This window comes from Manis javanica, chromosome 5 (assembly GCF_040802235.1).
Source record: "Manis javanica isolate MJ-LG chromosome 5, MJ_LKY, whole genome shotgun sequence".
Classification (NCBI taxonomy): Eukaryota; Metazoa; Chordata; class Mammalia; order Pholidota; family Manidae; genus Manis; species Manis javanica.
In genome coordinates, this window is record NC_133160.1 from 94,888,370 (window position 1) to 94,912,998 (window position 24,629).

The 24,629-nt window shown below is 42.3% G+C and overlaps 2 protein-coding genes across 15 annotated transcripts in view; one reads left to right on the forward strand and one right to left on the reverse strand.

Moving 5' to 3' along the window:
- Positions 1–12,744, forward strand: part of UNC5C (unc-5 netrin receptor C) — a 407,905-nt gene extending 395,161 nt beyond the window's left edge. For both annotated transcript variants that reach the window (XM_037020211.2, XM_037020212.2), the window contains 2 exons: positions 5,186–5,364; positions 6,100–12,744. In XM_037020211.2, the coding sequence (XP_036876106.2) occupies positions 5,186–5,364; positions 6,100–6,265 (345 nt within the window). In that variant the 3' untranslated portion in view covers positions 6,266–12,744. The remainder of the gene's footprint in view (positions 1–5,185; positions 5,365–6,099) is intronic.
- Positions 2,388–24,629, reverse strand: part of BMPR1B (bone morphogenetic protein receptor type 1B) — a 402,305-nt gene continuing 380,063 nt past the window's right edge. For 10 of the 13 annotated variants that reach the window (XM_037020221.2, XM_037020220.2, XM_037020219.2 and 7 more), the window contains 3 exons: positions 23,548–23,723; positions 20,691–20,821; positions 15,397–19,181 (listed from right to left, as the gene is read on the reverse strand). In XM_037020221.2, coding sequence (XP_036876116.1) covers positions 19,056–19,181; positions 20,691–20,821; positions 23,548–23,723 — 433 coding nt within the window. In that variant the 3' untranslated portion in view covers positions 15,397–19,055. Of the gene's footprint in view, positions 3,276–15,291; positions 15,367–15,396; positions 19,182–20,690; positions 20,822–23,547; positions 23,724–24,629 lie in introns of those variants that run through there. The other 3 variants (XR_012131647.1, XR_005061803.2, XR_001853580.3) reach the window with 3 other exon arrangements.

Consider the following 24,629-nt stretch of genomic DNA (forward strand, 5'->3'; position numbering starts at 1 on the left):
GCAGTTTGAATGCAGTCATGTACTCAAGAGCAAGATGGCAGGATTCAGAGTGGACACTGCTTTTAATTTCACGTAAGGATTGTCTAGCAGGATAGACTGGTACTTGCCTAGCTTCCCCCAGGTAAGACAGTACCCTCCTTTTTGTTCTAGGAGAGGCAGCACAGCATCGGGTGTACACCATGGTGGGCTGGTAAACTTTTCAGCCTCCTGAAGTCAGTCACAGGTAGCCACCATTGCCCAAAGGTAAACTGGCCACCCCTGTGTGACAGTGTCTAGTTATTTTGAAAACTAATGGCTCCTTTTATGGGCCCCAAGTTTTGGGTTAATACTCCAAGACTTATCCCTGCCTTTCATGAACAAAGAGGTCAAGGCTTCCTTAGGTCTGGAAGACCTAGGGCAGGGGTAGTCATCGGCTTTTCGTCTACATTTTGGAATGCCTATGGCAATCTGCAGTCCAGTTTAAAGGCTCATTGTTTCTACTCTTCAGGGCCTCATAGAGGGACTTTGTCCTAAGTCCTTTGTTTGGAATCCAGATTCAGCAGAATCCTGCCTTTCCCAGAAATCCCCACAGCTGTCCTCTGTTTATAGGAACAGCTACCCTGACTGATCAGGGAGAAGATTTCTTTGCCCTGTGAAAGTGCAAATCCTAAATATTTTATTGTCGGTTGGGATATTTAAGGCTTCTTTTTGGATACTTCATGGCTAGAACATTCAGTGTTACAATGGTATTCAGGTCTAGCCACCTCCTTAGTTTTGGTGGCTATCAAAATGTCATCTATATATTGGAACAATATTCATTCCCTCTTCCAACTGCAACTCTCAAGTTTTTAGCTAAGATCCCTCCTGTAGGGAAATAGTAGGGGCTTTTGAACCCTTGGGGAAGTACAGTCAGGCAGTATTGCTGTCTTATTAGTTTCTGGGTCCCCCCATTCAAAAGCAAATAGCTCTTGGGACTCTGAACTCAGTGGTACAGTAAAAGGCATCTTGTAAGTCCAAGACAGTAAACCAACAGACACCTCCTGTCAAGGTGGTGAGCAGAAGGCATGGATTTGGCACCACCAGATGGCTATCTTCCATTATCTGGTCACCTGCCTGAGGTCTAGGCAGACCTATAGTCCTTGGCCCCACAATTCTGCATGGGCAGGATTGGGGTGTTTCATGGTGACTGGCATGGCATATAAGTCGGCATTCCAGGAAGGTGGAGATCAAGGGTTGGATACCCATCTTAGCTTGACTTCTCAAGGGGTATTGCTTCAGATTCGGGGTCTGTGGCAACTGAAATACTGGCTGACAGCTTCCTCAGGTTTCTTAATTAGGCATTCTCTTTCCCGGTGTCCTTCCTGCTCAGCAGGAGCACTGCCGTGAGCCCCGGTGGGAACCTGGCTGTCACAGGCTTGGTGCTGTGGCTAACGGGGTGCCTGCTGTCTCATTTGTGTTGCTCCTCCTTCTCCTGGAAGAGGTCACAGCTATTAGAGACCTTAAAAGACAATCTCAACCAATGGTGACATAGATATTCCTAGAGCTCCTCTATTTTCTGAAGCTTCTTTTGAATGTCAGGAGCTGACTTTCCTATGAAAGTCATATTTATCATTTTAAGGTTTTCTGGGACTCCAAGTCAATGTCTGTATTGTGCCGATAAGCCTCAGAGATCCTCTCCAGATAACCTGAAGGGTCCCTCAGTAGGTTTTCGTGAGCCCTCCTGGACCTTGTTTAAACTCCCGTTTGGTGTCTACTCCCTTGAGCCCTGTAAGTATCCAGTCACTGCAGTGCCCAGGTGTGTGTGTGTGTGTGTGTGTGTGTGTGTGTGTGTGTGTGTGTGTGTGCTCCCTTGAGCCCTGTAAGTATCCAGTCACTGCAGTGCCCAGGTGTGTGTGTGTGTGTGTGTGTGTGTGTGTGTGTCCTGTATTGTTAAGAATCAGCAGCCGGTACAGTGTGTGTGTGTGTGTGTGTGTGTGTGTGTGTGTGTGTGTGTGTGTGTGTGTGTGTGTGTGTGTGTGTGTGTGTCCTGTATTGTTAAGAATCAGCAGCCGGTACAGTAGTGGCTGCTGAGGATGTCACAGGGATGGTAGGGGCATCCTCGTGCATTCTCTTGGCCTCGGTGTGGGCCTTTTCTAGAACCATCCTGTGTTCTTCCCACATAAGAAGATGTTCAGAAGGGTTTGGATGTCTTCCCAAGTGGGATTGTGGGTAGCAAAAATGGAAGAAAAGAGGTTTACTATATTGGGGGGTTGGGGAACATTCCAGCAAGTGGGCATATTTTTTTTCCAACTATATAAATCAGAAGTAGAAAACAGGTAGTGGACATAAATGAGGCCTCTGGCTGTACATTAATGTCCACTCTACCAACTGGCGGTTGCCTTAAGGGAAGTTGTCCTCCCTGAATTTGAGTAGTTTCCTGGCCATATAGGGTACTCCGGTGGCTATGAGAGGGGGAGATCATTCCTTGTTCAGATACCTCTGGGGCCAGCGCTGAGGGGAGAAGGGCAATAGCCCTGGTACCTCCATATGGGGGTGGAAAGGTAATGGGGTGTTTAGCTGAATTAATAAAGAGGCATCCTACCTTATCAGTAGAGTTGAGCAAAGTCTGTTTCTTGTGAGGCCCTCCCTTCTGAACCAGGGTCTTACATATCTCTTTTTCATATTTTTATTTTTACATAAGGACAAAAATGACTGAGCACACTTCATCCCATTTCCTTTCTTTTTTACAAAACAAATCTAATTTCAATGGTATTATAGCCCAGTGAGCTATTTGCAGGCCACTGTTCTCCTGACTCCAGGGAGCGCTATGGCCAGGCATTATACAAAATACCACTTTTTTTTCTTCGTGGGCTTATAGCTGAACATCACCCAGTTTTGAAGGATGCATACTAAAGAACTGTACTTGGGAACCAAATTGTTATTCCATATCTCCCATTAGGTAATAAAACAGTGTTTGGCAGGCACCTACCTTCTACAATTAACCAATCAGCCAGGACAGCCCCACCCTTCCCTAAATTTAATCCCCTCAATGCCAGCAAACAGACAACACCCAAACTTGCCCTTGCCAGCACCAGACATCTTTAATCCCATCAAGGCGGAGAGGGATGCCCTCCAGTCAGTATTCCAGCACGTGTTGGCTCAGTATGACGGGGTGAAGCAGACAGCTGCCCCTCGCTGGCTGGGCCGGGCACTTCTCACTGCTGAGGCCTCACGCCAGCCAGCAAGGTGGGTGGTGCAAACATCTCTCACTGCCTGATTACATGTGGGCCTCCATGTGGGACTAGGGGCAGTCAATGCTGAATGAGAGAGAGAGAGAAAAGGAGAAGCATCAGTGTGTTGCTTTATAAAGACAAGGCTGGCAGACTGGGACCCATCATGGGTGGGCAGTAGGGGGTTACCGTGACCAATAGCAAGTATAATCTGTGGGGACACAAGCAATGGCACACAGAGCAGAGCCCTCCCTGTGTGAACTCATCCTCTACTGCCACCGAGGGGCAGTCACACCTGGGCTATGACGGGTTTCCTTCTGGGCCCGACTTGTCATCCAGATGAGCGGCAAGCAGGACCTCAGCGCGGGCAGTGGCATGAAGCCTTGGAACTGCCATGTAGTTTTCCGTCACCTCCACCCACCCCAACACACACATACAGGTGTTGGGACACTCAGGTTCAGCCATCCTCACATAAATCCGTTGATAAACACCAACATATACCCTTGAGTCACTCTTCTAGTCCCCTTTGTTCAACCCTCTGCCCTCAAGGTCCGGAGCCCTCTCTCCTCACACAGGTCCCTTGGAGGGAGTTCTGCATCTGGTGCAGGGATGACCTGCAGGTCATGTCCTCATTCAGGGTCTCCAACTCCCATTAATTTTTTTCTGTGTTTCATACCAGTTTTTAAATCCTGGTATGTGCAGGAGTTAATACAAAAGAACAAATAGAACTGTCAGAGTCTTCAGTTTGCCAATCTTTAGGTTTAGAGTCCAAATACTACAAAACGCTCTGTTTATGGGAGAAATTCATTTTGCTCTAACGTGCCCTCTGAACCCCCAGATGGACCCTGGACAGTGGGGCTACCCAAGCCTAGCAGTATGTATTGGCTGCTGATCCCAGAATACAGACCGCGCTCAGGGGGCACTAGGGCTCAGACTGCAGCGACCCCCCCAGTTCAGGAGCAGCATGGCTTACGGGGCTCTGAGGATAATGGACAGATGGTGGCACTGACGCCCTGAGCGGAGCACTCTGAGAGACACCATGATGGTGGAAAGCACGTGTGGCTAGGTTATCTTCCAGCTACTAATTATGCACACCAAGGAGTTACCTGCTTTAAAAAAGAGAAATGACATTGAAAGTAGATTAAGTAGATTTTCCTATATTGCTTTAATAGTTCCCAGGCAAGATTTGCTTTTGTTTTTCCAACCAGCAGAAGTGATCAGAAAATGATTAGAGTTTCTCCTGCAGACGAAATTCAGATTTTGCATCTGTGCTGTTTTATGAGCTGAAACTATTTTAAGAGCCAATTTATTGTTTTCTCTATTAAAATTAGATTTCTTTTTTTAAAAAAAGGGTGTATAGCAATTGGAGGATGCTATTAGCAGCTTGCCCTAAAGCAATATACTGTGTTCACCATTTTCTTTAAAAAAAAAAATTAGTCATAATTTGATATCATTTAGAGGAGAGCTGTGTTCCATTTCATTCAACAAAAACTGTGTCAGGCCATCTTCCGCAGAAGTTACAGGAATAATTTACTTGGGCATTTGCCCAGGGCATCCCCCTGAGGGTCAGTTGCTAGACGCTCTGAACTTTCAGCCTGTTAATCTCAGATCTGTTCATTTTCAAAGAACTACCCTTTTGAAAACTTCTCCCCTCCTGAAATCCAAACCTTTGGAAGTACTAGTATTCCCTCCCTCTTCTCTCACCTGGAGAATCCCACTAGAAATGCTATTACAGAGTCCCACCAGAGCTCTCCACATAGCCCTTCCCTTACCCAAAGACCCATCAATCCAAGGCTATGCAAAGTCAGCTGAAAATGTATCTTTTCCTCTCAGCCAGCCACAGCTTGTGCCCAGGAAGAAGCCATACTTACTAAGAGAATAATAGTGCTTATTCTCTTTTTATTGCTCAAAGCAAGGCATTTTGCTGATGATTGGGTCAGTGGGGATTGCTTTGTCTTCGGAAATAACACTGTATTGTTCCTGTTCCTGAACTCCAGGAACCTACTGGCATCGATTTGCCTCTGCTGGACCCAGCGAGCACCATCACCACCATGACAGGACCCAGCGCATTCAGCATCCCTCCGCCTATCCGGCAGAAGCTCTGTAGCAGCCTGGATGCCCCACAGACAAGAGGACATGACTGGAGGATGCTGGCCCATAAGCTAAACCTGGACAGGTGAGTATGGCCAAGCCCCAGGACTATTCTCTATTGGACATAGGGCCCCAGGACTGATAAGTCTTAGACTTGGGGAAGCATTCATTTTTTTCAATTCATACATCTACTTACTTTTCATTCTGCAAACACATATTAACCCACTTCTTTGTGTCTCGTACCATAATCTTACAAAAACATCATTGAAAGACATTCCTGGCTTACGTAGCACTCATAAATGTCAAGTTTTATAACCCACTTTGCAAAGCTGATGGGCTAACCCCCTGTAAATAATATATCCATTCACTAATTATTGCTCCTCATCTGCTGTTGATCAAGACCTAATGCTGAATGGTTAATTAACATGCTAAACACCTCAGGAGCCTCTCTGTAGGATGTTACCATCACTATCAAGCAAAAGACACGGCGTGACCTGTCAAAGATGATCAGAGCCTGGGCTGGAGAGAACACATAAGTCTCTTGATTTCCTGTTTAGGATATGACCTGTAGACATCTGGCTCTTAAATTATCTTACTCAGAGTTGAGGTTAACAAAGTTAAACATCACATCTCCTGTCTGAGGCTGATCTAATTTAGCGTGGGCTAGTTATTTAGGAAGCTTCTCTGTAAACCAAACTTTCTCATGTGGGGCCTGGATGCTTAAAAGGCAAGTGGAAGACCAAAAGGTTTAGTAAAAACTGAAGACAAAACAGGTCCATGAATCACACTACTGAGCACATTCTCCCATTCCCAATTACAGGTACTTGAACTACTTTGCCACCAAATCGAGCCCAACTGGCGTAATCCTGGATCTTTGGGAAGCACAGAACTTCCCAGATGGAAACCTGAGCATGCTGGCAGCCGTCCTGGAAGAAATGGGAAGACATGAAACAGTAGTGTCTTTATCAGCAGAAGGGCAGTATTGACCCATGCGGGGACTGAAAATGAAGGAGGAGATGCACAGGGGGGGCTGTGGCCATACAGGGGATCACAGCTGCGAAGGAAATCCAGACCAGACCAATGAGCTTCACAGGCGAGATGGCAGCGGGAGGGAGCAGACAGACAGATACAGCTACCAATACACATGCCCACCGACTCGGACATCATAGGAGTTAAGAGCAATTGTGTAAATGTGTACCTTGGATTTAGAAATCAACCTAATTTTCCTCTTAGTTGGGCTGTATACGGTGTGGTACAGGATCTTAACAGTTTCCTAGGAAACGCTTTTTATTGCTATCCAGATTATGGATAAACTTTCTTAACAAACCCAATTTCTACAAATGTTGTTTACATCAAATTGGACAGGGATGCAGACACTGTCCATGGCTCGTTCTATTTTTGTTTAAATCATTTGAAGTTGAAGCTGTGGATGGTTTGTTGTGTCTATTTCAGATTAGTAATTTACAGAGAAATCACAGACTTTTCCTACAAGTCATGTGCACCAAGTGTCTCAGATAATCTTCCCATCAGCGTTCTGTTTCAAGAGCTTGTAGAACCAGTGCTAGTGTTTGTATCAGGGAAGTGGAGGATCGAAGTGTAAACAAAAAATAACCACGACTCCATGTCCCTTGCAGACACCTGTCCAGGGCCCTCCATGCATAAAGCTGTAGCCTTGCAGGCATGATAGTGGTTCGTGTTCAACCACACAGATCATTTCTTCACAACATGTGTGTTTGTAATATGCAGTTTGAAGTGATTTTTTTAAAGGTATCATTATTATCATTGTTATTATTGATAAGTATTTACAAGTATTCTAGTAAAAGGATTTCCTTTTAACTCCTGTTTGGTTAGCAGCACTCCTAGTCCTTAGGTATTGACGAGACCTGCCTCGCTTTCTCACTGAACCAGGCTTGTGGGGGAGGAGCAGGTTAGCCAGACAGGCGGAGTGTCTTGGCTTGTTTCTTTCTCCATCACCTGTTCCAGACAAGTAGCCCGTGCTTACTGGCTTTGCCGGCCTGCTCTTCCAGCTCGCTTGGCCAGGGTCTTCCTCCTCAGAGTCTTGGCATGACTTGTGCATGTGACTCCCCTCGGCACCACCCACCCTGGAGGCAGTGTCCTTGGAGGAATGGCCTCTGAATGGGGAATCAGAAAGCCAGTTTGCATTCCGGGCTTGTCACTGTCCAGCTGGGCTACCTGGGCAAAGTCATTTAACCTCCCTGGAACCTCAGTTTCCTCACATGTCAAGAGAAGGGGTGGGATTAGCTCATCCAAGGTTCTGACCTGCTGGACCCCCCACTGTGATGCCTCCAGCCTCACCCAGTGGTCTGAAGACCTGGACCCTGACCTGGATCATTTAAAGAGTCAGCTGGTCTTCTGCCCAGGTGACTTCTGCCTTTTGCATAGCTCTGGCTTGGAAGGTGATTATTCTAACCTGTGACATATTTGTTATACATTTAAATCTTGTCTTTGTGTCACTGCATTATGCTGTTCACTGAGAGATGGCATCCCTTTATTGTCATTTTCTTTCCTCTCCTGGGGCCACTTGCCCCCTGACTAGCTACAAATTATGTTCTATTATTGTCTTGGTCAAAAATTTTTAAATTAAAAAAATGTAACTGGAAAATAGTCAACAGACTACTTTGTGTAAACTGTATGTGCTTAGGACCATGACAGGCTCTTTGACATAGGGACTCAATTCATTCAGCAGGTGGGGAATAAAGAGTTCACAGCCCAGGAGCCAAACCAAGAGGAACAATAAGCACCTATGTGTTTGAATCAGAACCTATGAAAACATGGCTGGGGTTCACTTTGGGGCTGGAAGTATCCAAGTTACTGCCTGGATCTGAATTAGACATCACTTTATATATTTCCTCTCTTGACTATTTTGGGGACTTCTTGATATTCCCAAGCTTCTCCATCCTCACCTTTGAGGAACTATTGATTCCTTGATATGCGACTTTTTCTTTCTTGTCGTTTTCTTCTTCTGTTTTAGGTATATAGTCTATAATCTCTCTCTGTCAGGCCACCCCTTGCACCATATATACAAATGTGTTGTTACAATGAAAGGGAGAGATGGCAGTAGTGAGCAAGTTTAGTGGATGTTCATACTAGTGAATATTTGTCCAAAAGATACCAATTGTACTCTATATAAAGGTTTTTTTAAACAGATATTTTTTAGAAGGAGGAGGAGGAAAGAGAGCTATTGTTCCATGGCTGCATCTTGAAATAACTTCTCGAAATAACTCTTCGTTACTGTTGGTCAGGGGCTATCTGTGGAAATCAAGATTTAGGAATCCAAAGGATGCTCAAAGGAACTTCCATCTCTAGTGAAAAGTAGAGAGGAGCAACTACGTAGCCATCCAGATAAATCCATTCCAAAACTTTTACCAGAAACAATCATCAAAAAGTCATCAACATACAAATATTGAAGGTAGTAAGAGCTCTCTTATCAAAGCCACTGAAGGCCTTTGGGGCTCACTTCAGATACTTCTTGTTTTTTGGTTCAACATCCCAGCACCAGAAAAGGGAAGGGAAGTTGATTCCTGATAAGTGAGGCACTCATCTATTGTAGAGCCTGCTATGTTCCATATCAAGTGAACTGCAAGTTCCACCATTTATGTCAAATAATTTTCACTACAAATTCTGATTTCCTTCCCTGTTGAAGTAAAGTAATAGCTGTTAGATTGCTTTCAAACTTAGAAGTCCAGACTCAACAGTTCATTTCTTAGACAGCCGCTTTATCATTCCATGTGACATGTCCCACCTTTCATTCCTAGGACTTCTGTGTAACTTGTGAGGCGAGATAGGGCTTGCTTCATTAGGATGAGAAAAATCTATCAGTTGTGCATGGTGCCATCTAGTGGACTATTACACAAGTTACCCAGTTTATAAAACTTCATTAAAAGTTGTTTAGTAAAGGGAACAGGGAATGAATAGCTATAGTGCCATCAGGACCTTCACCACAAGTAGACCTGGGAATTTTTCATCTCAAATATATAGTTCTTATTCTCTCATTTTTTCACTTAAATTATTCATATTAAAATTACATGTCATTAAGTATGTCATCAACTCAATCATGCATGACCTGTCTCAAGTTGGTTCTTGGTGATAGAAATAATAGAAGAAGTACATAAGTATCTGTATAAGAAAACATTTTGGAGTAGTTGTCACTTTTAACATTTATGTTTTGGTTGGGCTTTCTACATTTCATATCTCCTTTTAGTTCTCTAATATTTGATTTTGGAAATATAAGTAGCTTCCACTTCCAAATAAATTTCATACATGCAGGTGAGAGTCTGTCTAAGGAAGTGAAAATTGTGTTAATCCAAGAGAAGCAGCTTCCTTTCTTCTGAATCTGGGATCTAAACACAGAGGTTTCATCCTGTTTTAATTTTCTTCTCACCACACTCATTCAGATTTCCTCACAGTGATGTGGATGGACTAGAGGTTGGATTCAGAGCTGGTTACACACTGGGTGATGACCCATGTGTAACAACGAGGTGCTCAGGGTGAGCAGTCTGTGTGCAACAGCACGTGTGCCAACGTAGGTCCCACCTCAGTCCCACAGAACGCTCCCCAGCCTCACGCGAGCAGCATGAGCATCAGCTCTGCCAAGGCAGAGTGGTGCCCGGGGTGAGGTGTTCAATATTAGGCTGCATGACCATTTGCCCTTTTCATGCATACAATTATTTTATAGATCTTAATCTCTTCACTTTCAAATAGTGGAGCCATTCAGTAGGAAGAAGTCATGGAGGCCGAGTTTAGGCCACTCTGGAAACCACATATTCTGTAATATTTTTAAAGATCTCTCTCATACAACAGTAAGATATCTTAAAAGTAAGCATTCAGATGGTGAAATCAATATTTTTTTACTTCTTCTGGAGAGGAGCGAGCATAGCTCTTATGCACCCTCACTTGTTTCTCTGCTGGGGACACAGCCACTGATCGCGATCCACTTACTGCCGTGTCATCAGAGTGTGAGGCAGGCAGCTTTTCGGGTGACCATTGTCTCCCCAGGATTCACAAGCTTTTGCCACTTTAAGGTCTGCCCCCCAGGGAGTCAAGCAAATGAAAACTATTGAAGGCCCCACAGGAGAGGGTAAAGACAAGTAGAAAAAGTTCACATGTTGCATTTTCATTCTTCACTTTGAATGTGAACTTTACCTTTTGCTGAACAGTTGCTCTGGACAAGCTCAGTTTTCACACAGAGGCCTCAGGACAAGTCCAAGGTTAGTGAGAGCAAGAAGAACCATGGGAACAGCTGGAATGAATTGGGTTCTATCCATCTTCTTTCAAAACAGGAGCTTTTGTGAATCAGTGTCATTGCTCAAAGCCAGTTGTTTGTAAAGATGCTAATGATCAATGAGCAGCAGATTTTGTAGATCCAATAAGGAAAAATATTTTTATTATTATATATCTCAAGGTAATAAAATATTTTTACCTTTTGAGTGCCTCATGGGACCAACTATTACACTTTGTCTTTTTTTTGTTTTTGTATTTTTTTATGAAACTTTACTGAGCTAATGTTGACTGAAATCCTTAGAACTTTGCCTCTGTGTGATGAAGTGTTGTTTCTCTGCCCTGAGAAATCTGTTTGTATATCTCTGGCTATAATGATCACTTTGAAAGATCTCTCTTGCATCTCTAATGATTTTTTTTAATGGACGAAGGCATAAGGGGAATAAATACATTGTACCCATTGTCAGTGAAAGCCTGTGTCCGTACAGGTCAAGTAACCCAAATGGAGTCATAAATATTTCCAGAATTCCTGCCTAAAAATTGCTATTTATGAAAGTAGGGAGTATGTACAGACTAACGATTAACTTCCTGATCCTTTTAGTGTTATCGGCCTTGTGGCTGCCTCCATTTTCAGAAATCCTACTTTTAAAATCTTTCTTCAGAAGGGTCCCGGCTCCCAGGTTTTCCAGTGGGCCTGTTACCTCCCTGTATCGATCTGTGCTGGGGTACGAACGGGCTCACTCAGCCAAATGGAGCACATGCCTCGAGGCCTCTCAGCAACCCCAGATCCACCAGCAGGAACTACCCAGTGTGCAAGCACACAACCCAGCCATTATCAGGGGCTACTTCCCAGCCTGCTTACACATAGACTTGTGGGTATTGAAGAAATCTGTCCAGAGAGCATCTGGAATCCTAAGTCAAGAATCCCTGGGGAATTGTCACAAGCGCTGTGGCCTCCCAGTTGTTGGGTAGAGAACAAGGAAGCTGCCCTGAGACAGTCAGCTGCCCACAGCCAAAGCACCTGCTACTGTACATCAGTCCTGTACCATGCCATTTCAGATTTGTGCCTTCGTAAAATTGCAAATTGCTGAAGGCCATAACACTTCAGGGTCCCATACAAATATGCTGAATCCTTGTGTCATCCTTCAATTCTAAAGGTCCCCTAGGATGGGCACTATCAGGAGAGCTGCTGCAGAACCTGATGGCACTGACCCAGTGGTGGGGTGGGGGGCAGGAGACCTCATTTCCTCAGTTCAGAATGTGAATCGCACACAGGTTTCGCTGATAAACAGCCTTAAGTTCATGAGCCTTCAGCACTATGTTGACAACATCCAAGAATCATGACCTGATCTATGTTCTAGATGTTCAGACAAACCTGTTTGCTTTAGAACACCATAAAAGAACAAGAAATCTACAGCCAGTGGAAAATGTCTTTGCCCTTTAAATTCTTAAAGTCCCTCATGGCATCTGTAAATGTAGGGTACAGATTCAAATGTACACTCCTCCAGGCCTTGAAAAAGAAAGAGAACAGCAATCAGAAGAAGCTGAATGTGTGATTTGCATTCTCCCTTCCCTTTCCTAGAACTACTGCTGGTAGTGAAGCCCTCACCCTCTAGACAGAATGCATTTAGCCCAGTTGCAGGGAACACTATTGCCCTGTGTGTGTTGGGTATAGCAGTACTGTACATGTTCGCTGAGTCTAATGTTGAGCTGTAGCAAACTGGTGGTCTTCATCTTTCCTCTAAAGAAGACAACCAATGTTTGTCAACGAAAAAACCCCCAGCAGCCTGTGTGGAAGCGCCTGTCATCCACTTGCTGTTCCCATTGGAACAGTTCAACTGCAGAAATGTCCAGATGAGATTTTGTGCTTTGTCATTGTTCTTTTTTTAAACACAACCACACAAACTTGGCTTTTCAGATATGGAACACTTCAGTTGTAGTGGAGTCTCCCTCTTGCTGTATCTTCTATGCAATTCCTTTTCTAGAAAACCCCTGGCGGAGGAGCGCTCTCTGGGCATCCATCCACCACGTTGCTATGCGGTAAAGGTGAGGGGCCAGCTCTGGATGTGCCTCTCCTCTCTCCCTGCTGCCTCTGCCCATTTTTCCTGCAGTCCCATGGTTTGTAAATTGCCTGCATTTATTCTGTCAGCCAACATGTACAAAATGTAAGAAAGAATTTTTAAACACATAATAAATTATATTTATAAGCAACAGAGACCTGCCTCCCTTGTTTCTTTGTAACAAAGTTCTCCTCAATGTTAAGAGCCATTCTGTGTCTCTTCAGTAAGGCAGAAAAGCTGTGCATTCTGCATGGATGGTAATCACGTCCCTCAGGGGCAGGGTGAGCTTCTGGAACCTGTGCCTCTCAATCCTCTTCACACACTGGAATCACCTGAGCAGCTTTACAAACTCCCAGTGCCTGAATCCCAGCCCCAGAGATTCTGATTTCATAGGCCTGGGAAGTCAGCCTGGCTGTTGAAAGTTTCAAGGGGGCGAGCCAGAGACTTAGAACAGCTGCCCCATGATGTCCCGGAGCCTGAGAATGCAGTGTCTGAGGCCCTACCCTGAGAGATCTGCTTTTAAATAAAGTTTGCAAACAACTGCACTGATAGGTAGGAAGTGAAAGGTAAGTCCAGTAACACAGGCTGCCCAGAGCTGTAGCAAAGGCCACGCAGATAAGTTCAACTTGGGGCAAGACACCCAGTCACTCCCTTAGACTGGGCAAACAAGAGGCTCCAAGTATGTGGTGGAAAGTGGCTCTGAAACAGAAGCAGAAGCCAAGGCCGCCCTTCCTGAAAGAACTGGTTTAAGGAGTGGCCTTGGGCACACCGCTACCTGCCCCCTTTCCCTCCGACGGTCAGCCGAGTTCAGGGGTGGTTGCGGCACTGCTGAGCAACTGTGCCTCCTGAGGGCTGCAGAGAGCCATGTGAGACTGATTCGCACCTGGGCCATAAACCCCACTGTTTGCCAGGGCTCAGGAAGTAGTGACCATTCATAAATGGGAACCAAAAGGGAGAAGTGTGTCCTATGAGTGAACTAGAGAAGTCATCTCCTTCTAAAATAATGAAATGCAATTACAGAACAAAACAGCGCCTCACAGAGCACCCGTTGTCCCCTACCTCGGGGTTTTGGCAGCTGGGGTTGCTGCAGGTAAAGCCGAAAACCTAGGCCAGTGTGCCCTGGCCAAGACCCCATCTGAGTTGCGGTCCTGGAGGAATGCCGAGGCCCCGCCCTCTCTGTGCCGGCACATGCGCACCAGCAAACTCCGTTGTCAGTCCCAGAGGACCCTGCAGCTGGGCTAACATCAGGACCTAGCCAAGCAATTACTTTGCAAAAACAAAAGTCCTTCTGAGAGTGACTGTACTTCGCAGTTGTGACCAGAAGGAAGCAGCAAGCTTGCAACTTAAAAAGTGACCAATGCCAGGAGAAGAATCCGCTTTCCTCAACCGCGACCTTCTGTCTGACTTTAAGTTTTATGACAGCCCACAGCCTATATAGAAACAGGGTGTGGAGAAGGTGGGAGAGGTGTACCCACAGCAAACTCTGGCTTGTTTTAAATGTTCCTGGCTTTATATCCTGCAAAACTAATGTCAGTAAAGAAAAGCAGTATTTATGCACACCTGCTATGTGCCTGGCATGGAACCATCACATACTTCCCACATTCATCTCATTTACTCCTTGGAAGAGTTCTATATAGTAGGTATTTTTATCCCAGTTTATAGTGGAGAAGATTAGGGTTCAGATCATGTACTTGCACAGAGTTGAGAAAGTGAAAACCATGGGCTGTGAGCCAAGTCATTCTGAATCCCAGTGCTGGGATGAATGCCCTTGGCTTGAGTGCAGCGGGCCATCACACAGATATTTCTGCGTTCCTAGTGAAGCAAGCCTCCCCGCCTTCACCATGCCCAAACCATTCTAGGTGTCCTCTCTCCTGATCAGAGCAATGATGGAGCCCCTCAAAACCAAACTCTACCTTGCATCCCACCATTCACAACCCAAGGAAAAATAACCTAAAACTTTCCCTCTCCCTTTGCAGGTTTTCTCCTCTCTGGGGGACACTTGTTTCAGGATCAATGGCAATAGCCTCATTCATCTAAACTCCAGGTACCTCAGAGTTGGGAGAAAGAGTCGGGCTTTCTCAGACTGCCTCACTGCTCCCAGACCACTGGCTTTGCCTAAAAACCCACTGCTGTGCACTTCAGCCCAGCAGGCCTTACCTGCCTCTGTCTCTTCAGTCTGCCCGTTCCTCCAGCCCCGGAGAGTCCTGCCTCACAATCTTCCTCTCCTTACACTGCCACCATCCTGGGGGGCTTCAAATCCACAAGGACAGAGCCAAAGGTCTAGTTTTGGGTCCCTCTTTCACCACCAATAATCTCATTCACAAACTAAATCTCCCCACTCCTGCGCTCACATCCTCGGCCTGTCCTTGACCCTGCCACTCCCTTTTCAGTCTAGACTCTGACCACAGACCCTTACGCAGACACTGCTGAATCACTACCTACCCTGAAGGCTTCCCTGTCCTTTGACCTAGTTTCTTTGGGCCTATCCCTTCCCTGCTCTGGGCCACAGCGGCCATCCCCTTGATAGTGACAATTCTTATTTTGCATGAGCCATTGCTGCATATGTCCTACAAACCCCAACCTGAATGAATCTTGTTGTTCCAGTCCCCACACCTACACTTGGGTTGCTAATAGGAAAATAAAATGAAAACATAGAAAAGTGGAACTATGCATTTATATTAATAGGCAATATCTAGTAATGGTGGATTTCTTACCTCATGCTTGGTGCACAAATTAGTCATTCATCTTCAGAACAGGGGGATGTTTTCCAAGACGGAACACAGGCACAGCTGGAAGATAACAGACGTGTTCTTTCCAAGGAAGAATGAAACCATTTTATTTGGGGGAATGTTAAAACAAAGCCATATACAATTTGTAACAAATACAATTGTCTGTTCCCTAGTCCTGAATAATTACAGTATATACAAATTCAGTAAGGCACTGGTTCACCAAAAGAACACAAATGAGTCTCCTTTTGAAACAGACAAAACCCCTTTTATATTGCCATCTTTTCTTCAAAAACTATGGCATTGGTTTTCTCGTTTAGTTTTACAAGAGGAATCACAATCACTAACTCAAATCATTTCTGATGCCACTTCTTTCATTTCCATTATGTGACCAAGCTTTTTAAGGAAATATCACTATAAAACTATTCAAGTTTAAAAGATTGTGCTTCTTTCAGTGCCTTTCCACCTACAAACAAAGAAGAACCAGGACAGGCCAACAACACGAACCACAGTAACTTCTAACAAACATGCGTGACCCTCAGAACGGGAAATTCGGTCAGTATTCTGTACTTGCTACACCTGACTACACAGCAATTGAAATGTGGCAAAGAATCCCCTGTAAATAAAATATCAGCATGTTTTCTAAGAAGCTTCATGTTTTGAGAATTAAGAAAAAAAGTGGGGGGGCGCTAGTGATTTGAGGGGTGCTTTCAGAAGGTCCAAGGCCTGTCTCCTCATACACCATGTTCAGGCATGGCTGCTGCTGATTTAACAATCTACACACTTTCATAAATAAATATTATGTTTCATTTAGTAGTTTATCATCCATAATATTTTACTAATCCACATAATGGAGTCATGTCAGACTCCAGACTGAACATATTTATATATACATATATATTTATTTAATATATACACACATAAACTATAAACCTGAATATCTTAGCATACAAAACTTATATTAGCTAAAAACTAATATTTTAGGATTCCTTTTGGGGGGAAGCAATTAGAAGAAAACCTTAGTCTTTGAAATAATCCTGAAAGTAAGCAACTACATTATTATTTTCCAGGTTACCACTTATTCTATTGAAAGAAAAAATAAATTCACTTCTGAACTACTAGAAATTTAAAAATCAAAAATGATTATTTGAAAATGAGTAAGTAGTCTTTCTAAAAACAATTAAGTATTCCCTAAGTAAGGTAGATTTGGGTAAGACAGAGAAAAATCTATTCATAAATAGTCTCCTTGGAAGACTATAGTAACTAAATGGGGCTTTTTAGGTATCTCAGGAATAACTTTTAAATGTTCATAGTAAGTAAATCAGGTTGAGGATTAGAAAGTAAGCTATTGATTTTTCCAAAGTAATTAAAAATATAGAAGAAATTTGGTTACTATTTTCATTTCCTCTCATTCATCATTGGAACCAAACCTCCCAGGAAATCTAGTTCACTTTCAAATCTTACCTACAAGTTACTCATGTATAAAAACTTATCAAGAACAGACATTTTTATCTAAGAGATAAGCCCAACCTTGCTTAAATTTAGGGAAAAGTCAAGAAACACAAACATGCCCCCACTCAACTGGCATAAATGTTTACTTATTTGTAGATGATCTGATAATAGGCACTGAAGATTTTCCCCATGGCTCAGATGCTTATCACACTGAGTTTTAGCCACATATTCCTTCTAAGCTAATACAAAAACAACACAAGAGAAAGGAACCTTTACACTGCTGTTCAGGTTATTTTAGTATCACTAAGAGCAGCATTCTGATTACAGTTATATTTGGAATCAACTGTTTCTAATGCTTGAAAAAACAGAAATTGTATTAATATTCAATGATTAAGGAAACCTTGTCTCTCTGTTATAAACCCAATGTGGCTATGAAGCATCCGGAAGTAAATGTTGAATCTAGAACACTGTTTCTCCTGAAGATTTTCCTAAACTGTAAGAGCAGCTAGCAGCCATCCTCTGCTCTAGGATGTTTTCAGGATGAACAAGTCACCAGCTGCAAGCCTAGTTCAGAAGTGAGGCAAATATTTTCTCTTTTCATGCAGCTGTCAAGTTGTCAAAAACCCTCCATTCTTCAATCACCAAATGCTGAAAATGTGTTATAAAACACTGCCCCCTGGAGTATTCTGGAAGGAACATCTTTTTTTTAAGGCCAAGAGGAAGTGCTTCCCCATTCTTTACTGATCATTACAGAATTCCTACGAAGCAAAAGAAAAACACAGTAAGGAACTATAAAATAATTAAGTTGAGAGTGATAGATATAATTTTAAACTTTAGGTTCCGACTGCTAAAGAATATTGGCCCTGTCAATAATTTGACTCGTGTTGCTCAAAAGTTAAAACCCCACAGATTTGAGCATATGAAGAGATGTTTCACAGAAGTGCCACAAAGAAGGAAAAATAATAAATTAGAAAGTGAATTGAACATCATGAGAATAAAATAGATTGAGTCAGCATTCCTAAGATGTGAAATGATCACTAAAGATGTACACAGTAGATCTATATCTGTTCTAGGATAATAAATCACAGCAGCCATATTTTGTGGCTTCCACTAGTTCTCCTCTGCTATCCCATTTGGAGGTTACAATTATATTTTTAAATTAAAATTTAGTTAAATTAACTTGTCATATGCTTCCTTTCCTTCTCTTAACTCAGACACAAAAGACACCATAACAAAAAGAAACTATCTTTATACAAAACAAGGCATGCATACTTTTTCCCTGTGCTTCTGAGACTGGCCCTTCTGCACATATAAGAAACGAGCCTTCTGCACCCCCACCCTCATCCTCTTCTATTGGTACTTTCTTCTTACAGCACAGGAGCGAATTGTCTCAATTTTAAAGTGCCTTGCCTTCAACACAGCTGATGACAATTTTATTCAACACTGATCCTTTCATTTGAGAGATCAAAAGCACGCATGGGTCAATTCTCTACACATTCAAAAAAAGCTTTGTTTGCGTTAAAGAAAAGAAAGGGGTTTTACCATGAAAGAAATGCCTAACAGAATCAGAAATACAAAGTGGTTCTGAAAAAGAGCGACAACACGTACTTCGAGGAAAGTCACATAAAACCTTCATTTGTTCCATATCGTCTGAAGCTGCAGAAGGTCACCTGCAGGATTCCCAAAACGTGGGCCCAGACAGGTGGTATTTGTACCCAGGTGCATTCACATTGCTGTGGCAACCCCGAATGCCGGGCTGCCAAAAGTGGTCTGAGGCAGCAGGGGGCTTTAAGATGAGTCCCATTCTGTGCTCTCCCACATCACAGACTGTCTTTTGGTTTGTAGAGTGCAACAAAATTTTACCAATGGAAAAACACAGACATATTTTAATTTACCTTCCAGCAGAATTTCTGGGAAGAAATTCTGTTATTATTTAAACTGTCATAGTATAAACCTTAAGACACCTACATTGCTTGTTTAATTTTGGCAAAATTAAAACATTTTTTGAAGAAAAAAAAGGCAATCCCCAAATACAGGGCTTTCTTAGAAAGCAACATGCATCGTATCTTGAACAAGTCACGCACGTGGTTTGTCTCTCTCACGAACAGACACGATGAATCTGTCGTTCTGGGAACTTTTGCCTTCGTCCAGGCTGCTCCCTGAGAGGAAAGGCGGAACCCACCAGGAAGCAGGACAATGTTCAAGGCTTGTACTGTGGATGCTTCTGGAACATCTTTTGCTCTGCTCACAAACAAGAGTATCTACTGGCTTTCTCCAGAGATGGTGTTTCCCCCCTCACATCAGAGTTTAATGTCCTGGGACTCTGACATTTTGGCAAGTGTTTTCTTAACACGCAGGGCTGTCAGTCTCGACGCAGGATTGTGAGCCCAGCATTCTGTCATGAGCTTCCCCATCTGCCTTAGGCACTGTGGGAAGGGAATAGGAAAATTGGAGTAACAGTAGAGAAATGCATTATCTGCAAGGCTGGCACATGATATTTGGCTTCTAGTTTGGGTTTTCTGAAGTTTGAATATATTTTTAAGAGATACTTTAAAACCATGTAGAAAAAAATTTCAAAAAAAATTTTTTCATGCACATTAGTGACTAAAATATATTTCCATGTCTTCCTTGTGACAGGGACAAGCAGGGGGTTTTGCTGATTGTGGGGGAGTGTCTTTGAAGTCAGCATTAAACAAAAACAAAAATACACAGGGAGTCTATATTCCACTTCACACTCCTGGATTGTTTATAACACTTCATAAGCTTAAATCTTTTATCTAACTCCATACTATTCAAACAAACCTGGTTATTTATAAATCACAGCTGTCTGCTACAATAATAGCATCACAATCTACCATTTAGCAAGATTAATGACCTGTGCACAGTCTTGCTAAAACTTTCTCCTGTGTTATCCTGCGGCACATCAATTACTGGTCTTCCTGTTGAAAAGCACAATTTCACTTCATTAGAAATCCTCTGTGATGGGACTTTGAGTAATACTAGTACCCATAACCACCTTCAAAACCACATAACTACAGCTTCTCAGAAAGCTTTTGGCATAGTGCATTGGAAAGCATATGCATCATTTAGCCTTTCAGAACTGGACACAAAACCAATGAACCAAAGGAGGTTTTTATAAACAGTGCTCTGTCCATTTGATTTCATTGGTTTTGATAACTGTTTGATAGTTCTTTTCCTTTTCTGGGGATGTTTCAAACTCATCTCTGAATGTCCCAGCCTGCCAGGGCATGCCAGGACGTGGGGGAGTGAGTCCCAGCTCAGAGACGCTGGGCAGCAAGAATGGGTCAGGAAAGGCGAGGCCCACCTGATGTACTTCCTCCTCTTGCACAGGTCCCTCAGGTCTGTTTACGTTTCACAGCCATATTCTTAGAGCATCGCTGAATGTGGATGTGTTCGAATGGCATCTAGTCATCATCCTTACTAACAGAGATCCACAGCCCATTCAGGCATCTAAACCATGACAGCTTGTATCAACACTTCTGTGTATTGAGAACTGGATTCTCAAGTGCCTAGCTATTCTCTCTTTACAGTGAGAGAATGTTGTATGTGGGTTTGTCACAGAGGACACCTATGAAGCTTTGAAAACATACTGAGAGAGAAATAATAGCCTTTATGCGCATGTCAGAACATCACGAATAAATGAAATGATGTTATCTGTGATGAAGGCTTAATGTTTACCCCCTCAATATATTTTGCAAAGTGACAAAATCAAATTGGAAAAAAAGGAACAGATAATTTAACATGAGACACGCAGCTCTGTATAAATTATTGCAGCCAGGCACCATCACCAGCACCACTGGAATAAGGAAGGAGACTTGGAATTTCGAAAAAAACAACGCAGACTTGAAATTTCAAAAGAAGAGGAAAGTCTATTGACAAGTTGGATACAGCCACATGGTTACCTCTGGCCTTACCTCATCGCTGCTCCACCGATTGGGGAATGAGGGCCGCAGCTTCTTGATGCACACAATCTCTCTCATGTCCTCATAGGAGGGGTCACTGGGCACTAGATCATGATAGGGAAGCTGGTATTCTTCCACTATACCTGAAAATATGCTTTTGTTATTATTACTTTCTGTGAAGTGGAAATGAAAGTCTAACATACAAACTGTTCACAAAGAAAAGCTCTATCAATACTAAAGATAAACTTGGGCCAAAAAATAGCAAAATAAATCTTGAAAAAATGTGCTCAAATAACACTTAATCTAATTTTTTTAATGAATAGAAAGCCTAAAACACATCATTATAAGTCTCTGATCTTTTTTCTGATTTCCAAAAGCTAAGTAAAACACACATCTCAAATTTATTTCCAATTTTATGAGGGCTCTTTTATGCCATGTTTTTTAAAAATCTTTATTAAATCTCAACACAGGCTTGGCAGACATATCCCTAGCTCATACTGCATAATATGTGACTGTTCATATTCCTGCAGTATGAGATTATGAATCTCAAAATAAATTTGGCAGTGTATCTTACTTGAACAAAATGTCAGATTTACATTTTTTTCTGCTTAATCATAAGAATACATTTATGCACATATAAAATTTGGAGAACTATACACATCTAAAAATATTAACCATGATTTTTTTGATACAAGTTCTAATTTTTGTTTTCTGCTTTAGATTTTCTGTATTTATCCAAACTTTCTACAAGGAATACATTGCTATTAGAAAAAAAAACATGTAGTGTTGAAAGAAGGGTTAAAAAATACAAATCTGGGTTGTCTTCAGGGAAATGGCACCTATGATGCTAAATTGTATCTAATTTTTTCCTAGTTTCTAATTGCTGCCTTCTTCCTCATCCTTTAAAACAGCAGGCTACTTGCGTCTTTTACACTCTATCTGATTAACTCCTCCCAGTAATTATAAGCAGCCTCTGTCCTCAGAGGATGCTGCTGTGAACAATCTTTCCAGAGGAACTTTACTCCCTATCCTAAATCATCTTTTATAGAAATGTCATTACTTTTTACCTAAACAGGATACCACCAAGCTGGCAGATTATCCACTGCAACATTTTATTTCCTGGGGATTTCCTCTCACAAAATCTGGTGTCTGCATCATGCCCTTTATTGCAAACTTGAACCCATATATAATCTTAAAGAACCAGAAAGTTCAAAAGTTTTCTCAGACCATTCCAACTTGCCATGTATTCCAGCCCCTTCTGAGACCTCAGAGCCTAAGTATATTCATCATCTCTGTTAATTTTCCATCCATTGTGTTTCCTTTCATATGTGACAAGAAAAGCACAGGCTGTAATACACAGGAGATGCTCACTTCATTTCAGGTTGTCCTTTCTAGGTCTTGAGACAATGGCTCTGGAAACCAAAATCTTGAGGACAAGGACCTTGTCTATCTTATTCACCTTGTATCATCCTTGGTGCCTAATGTTGGTGTCATTACCTGGCTGGATTGATGCGTGGAAGCGGAGGGAGATGTAGATACTATAACAAACACAGGGCCAACCATAAAATTATGAAAATCAAAGTCTATTCTTGAACAATAGGCCTCACTCCTTTCTTCTTGTCATGTAATTATCAGAATTTCCATGTTAACTACCACTTAACAGTATGTGAAACCTCAAAACATTCTTTCTTTTCCTTCCAACATTTGAAAGGCCTACATCAGATGTGTCTGCTTCATCCGAGAGTACCTGGACTAGAAAGACAAGCCCCAACTTGCAACATCTCCAGAAAGGAAAGTGTTGCAGAATAGAACTTTGTGTTTTTTGCCCTTCTGGGAAGAGAAGAGAAACTCATTTGTTGAGCGCCATCTATATACCAGGCATGGAGATAAATATGCTATATAATTTATCTTATTAAATTCTTACAAACACATTTAAGAGGTAGCATTATTATCCACACTATACAGATGGGGAAACTGGTTTTGAGGGATTAAGGAACTTGCCCGAGGTCATACCATTCAGTGTGGGGTAGAGCTGGGACTCTAGGATCTCTGACAAATACATGTCAACCTTATACAGAGATAAGGCAACATTTCAGTTCATCTCAAATCTCCCTGGGCAAAGACAGCCCCGGCAAAGCAACTGATACCCTGCCATTTACAAACTGCCAGCTTGTTTCCAAGCTGAGAACCATTTCTCCTGTATTCTGGCCCACAGGTTTTCAGAGGTTTCTCATGGCCCTATTTGCTTTAGATGTTCAATAAAACATCTTGTAGTAATCTTCTACTAAACAGCTGTCCTAATCTTGTACTACAGTACTCCTTCAACTTCCATAAACCTATCTTAGATAAGTAGAAGCATATTATTCAAAAACAGCTTCATCTATTCTTTATAAAACAAGAAACCAAGGCATGGGGAATTAGTTAATTTATATTTTGGTTACTTCTTTTCTTTTTCATAATTATGATGGAAGATTTATTCAATATCTGGTTAGGAGAAATGTCCCATATTAACTTCCTTCTGGACTAAAGAGTTCTCCCACTTAAGAGGGAGTATGTCCTATTTTAAATTAAGCTTATAATGGGCTCAGAATTCCCAGAGTGATTTGAAGACTTTGCATCATTACATTATGATCTTTCTCTAAAAGTCTAAATGCCTGTAAACTGCTCTTCCTTTATATTTAGATCTGATTCTAAAAACAAGTTAAAGTTCACCAGCCAAAATGAAAATTTTAAATAATAGCTAGTATACATTGAGTGCTATTTATGTGCCAGGCAGCTTCAATTCTCTTTATAATCATTGAAAGATAACTCTGATTTCTGATGGGAAAGAAAGGATTTGTAGTATGCCGGTAGCATCGCCGTCGCTCACCTCCTGATACACATCTCCTGGCAACCTCCCAAAGGATGAGTCCAAAACTGTACATGTCGGCCATGATGTACGACTGGAAGTGATTTCTATTCAAGCTCTCATCCAGCACTTCCGGAGGCATGTACCGCTTGGTGCCGACTCGGGTGTTGGGTGGTATGTCAACTTCATTTGTATCACTGAGGAAAATTAAAGCAGAGCACTGTCAGCATTGAAGGGGCCCAACAAAGGGCAGTGGAGGTGCTCCTGGGCCAGGGCTTCAGGGAGAGGCAGGGGAGCATATCCTTTCAGGAATAATATTTTCTTGAAAAATATCTCCTGCCAAAAGTTATACTAAATATTCTCAGGATAAAAACCCACAAAGATGACACTAATCAGAATGAAACTGTAACATACAAGATTGTATTACCACTAGACCAACTATAAGCTCTAAATAATTGCTCAATTATCTATTAGCTGTCTAAAAAAATACCTTCCTTCCCTTCAGGTTTTAATAGCTTTGTTCTTAAAATTGACATGCCAATTTGGTTTGTGATAGTACTTTTTTTGCCAATTGCTGTGAGGATTTTAGATCTACAAGTAAAATATGAAGGGAAGATAAGGATCAACAAAGAATGGCAAATGCTTGACTTTGATTAGCAGGGACCTATAAAAAATCTCCCTGTGATCGTTGATTACTCATAAACCAAATAAAATGTATTTTTAATAAAAGGAGGAAAGGAATTCAAGATATTGAAGCATAAGTGCCCATCGATAGATGAACTGATAAAGGTGTGCTAGAAACTGTAGAGTATTACTCAGCCATATAAAATAATGAAATGCTGCCATTTGTGACAATACAGGTGGACCTAGAGAGTATTATGCAAAGTGAAATAAAAGAAAGACAAATACCATATAATTTCACTTATGTGTGGAATTTACAAACACACACACACCCAGAAACAGACTCACAAACACAGAGAACAGGCGGCTGCAGAGCCGAAGGGCATGGGAGGATGGGTGAAGTAGGTAAAGGAGACAAAGAAGTAAAACCTCCATTTATAAAATAAATAAGTCACAGAGATGAAAGGTACAGCATAGGGAAT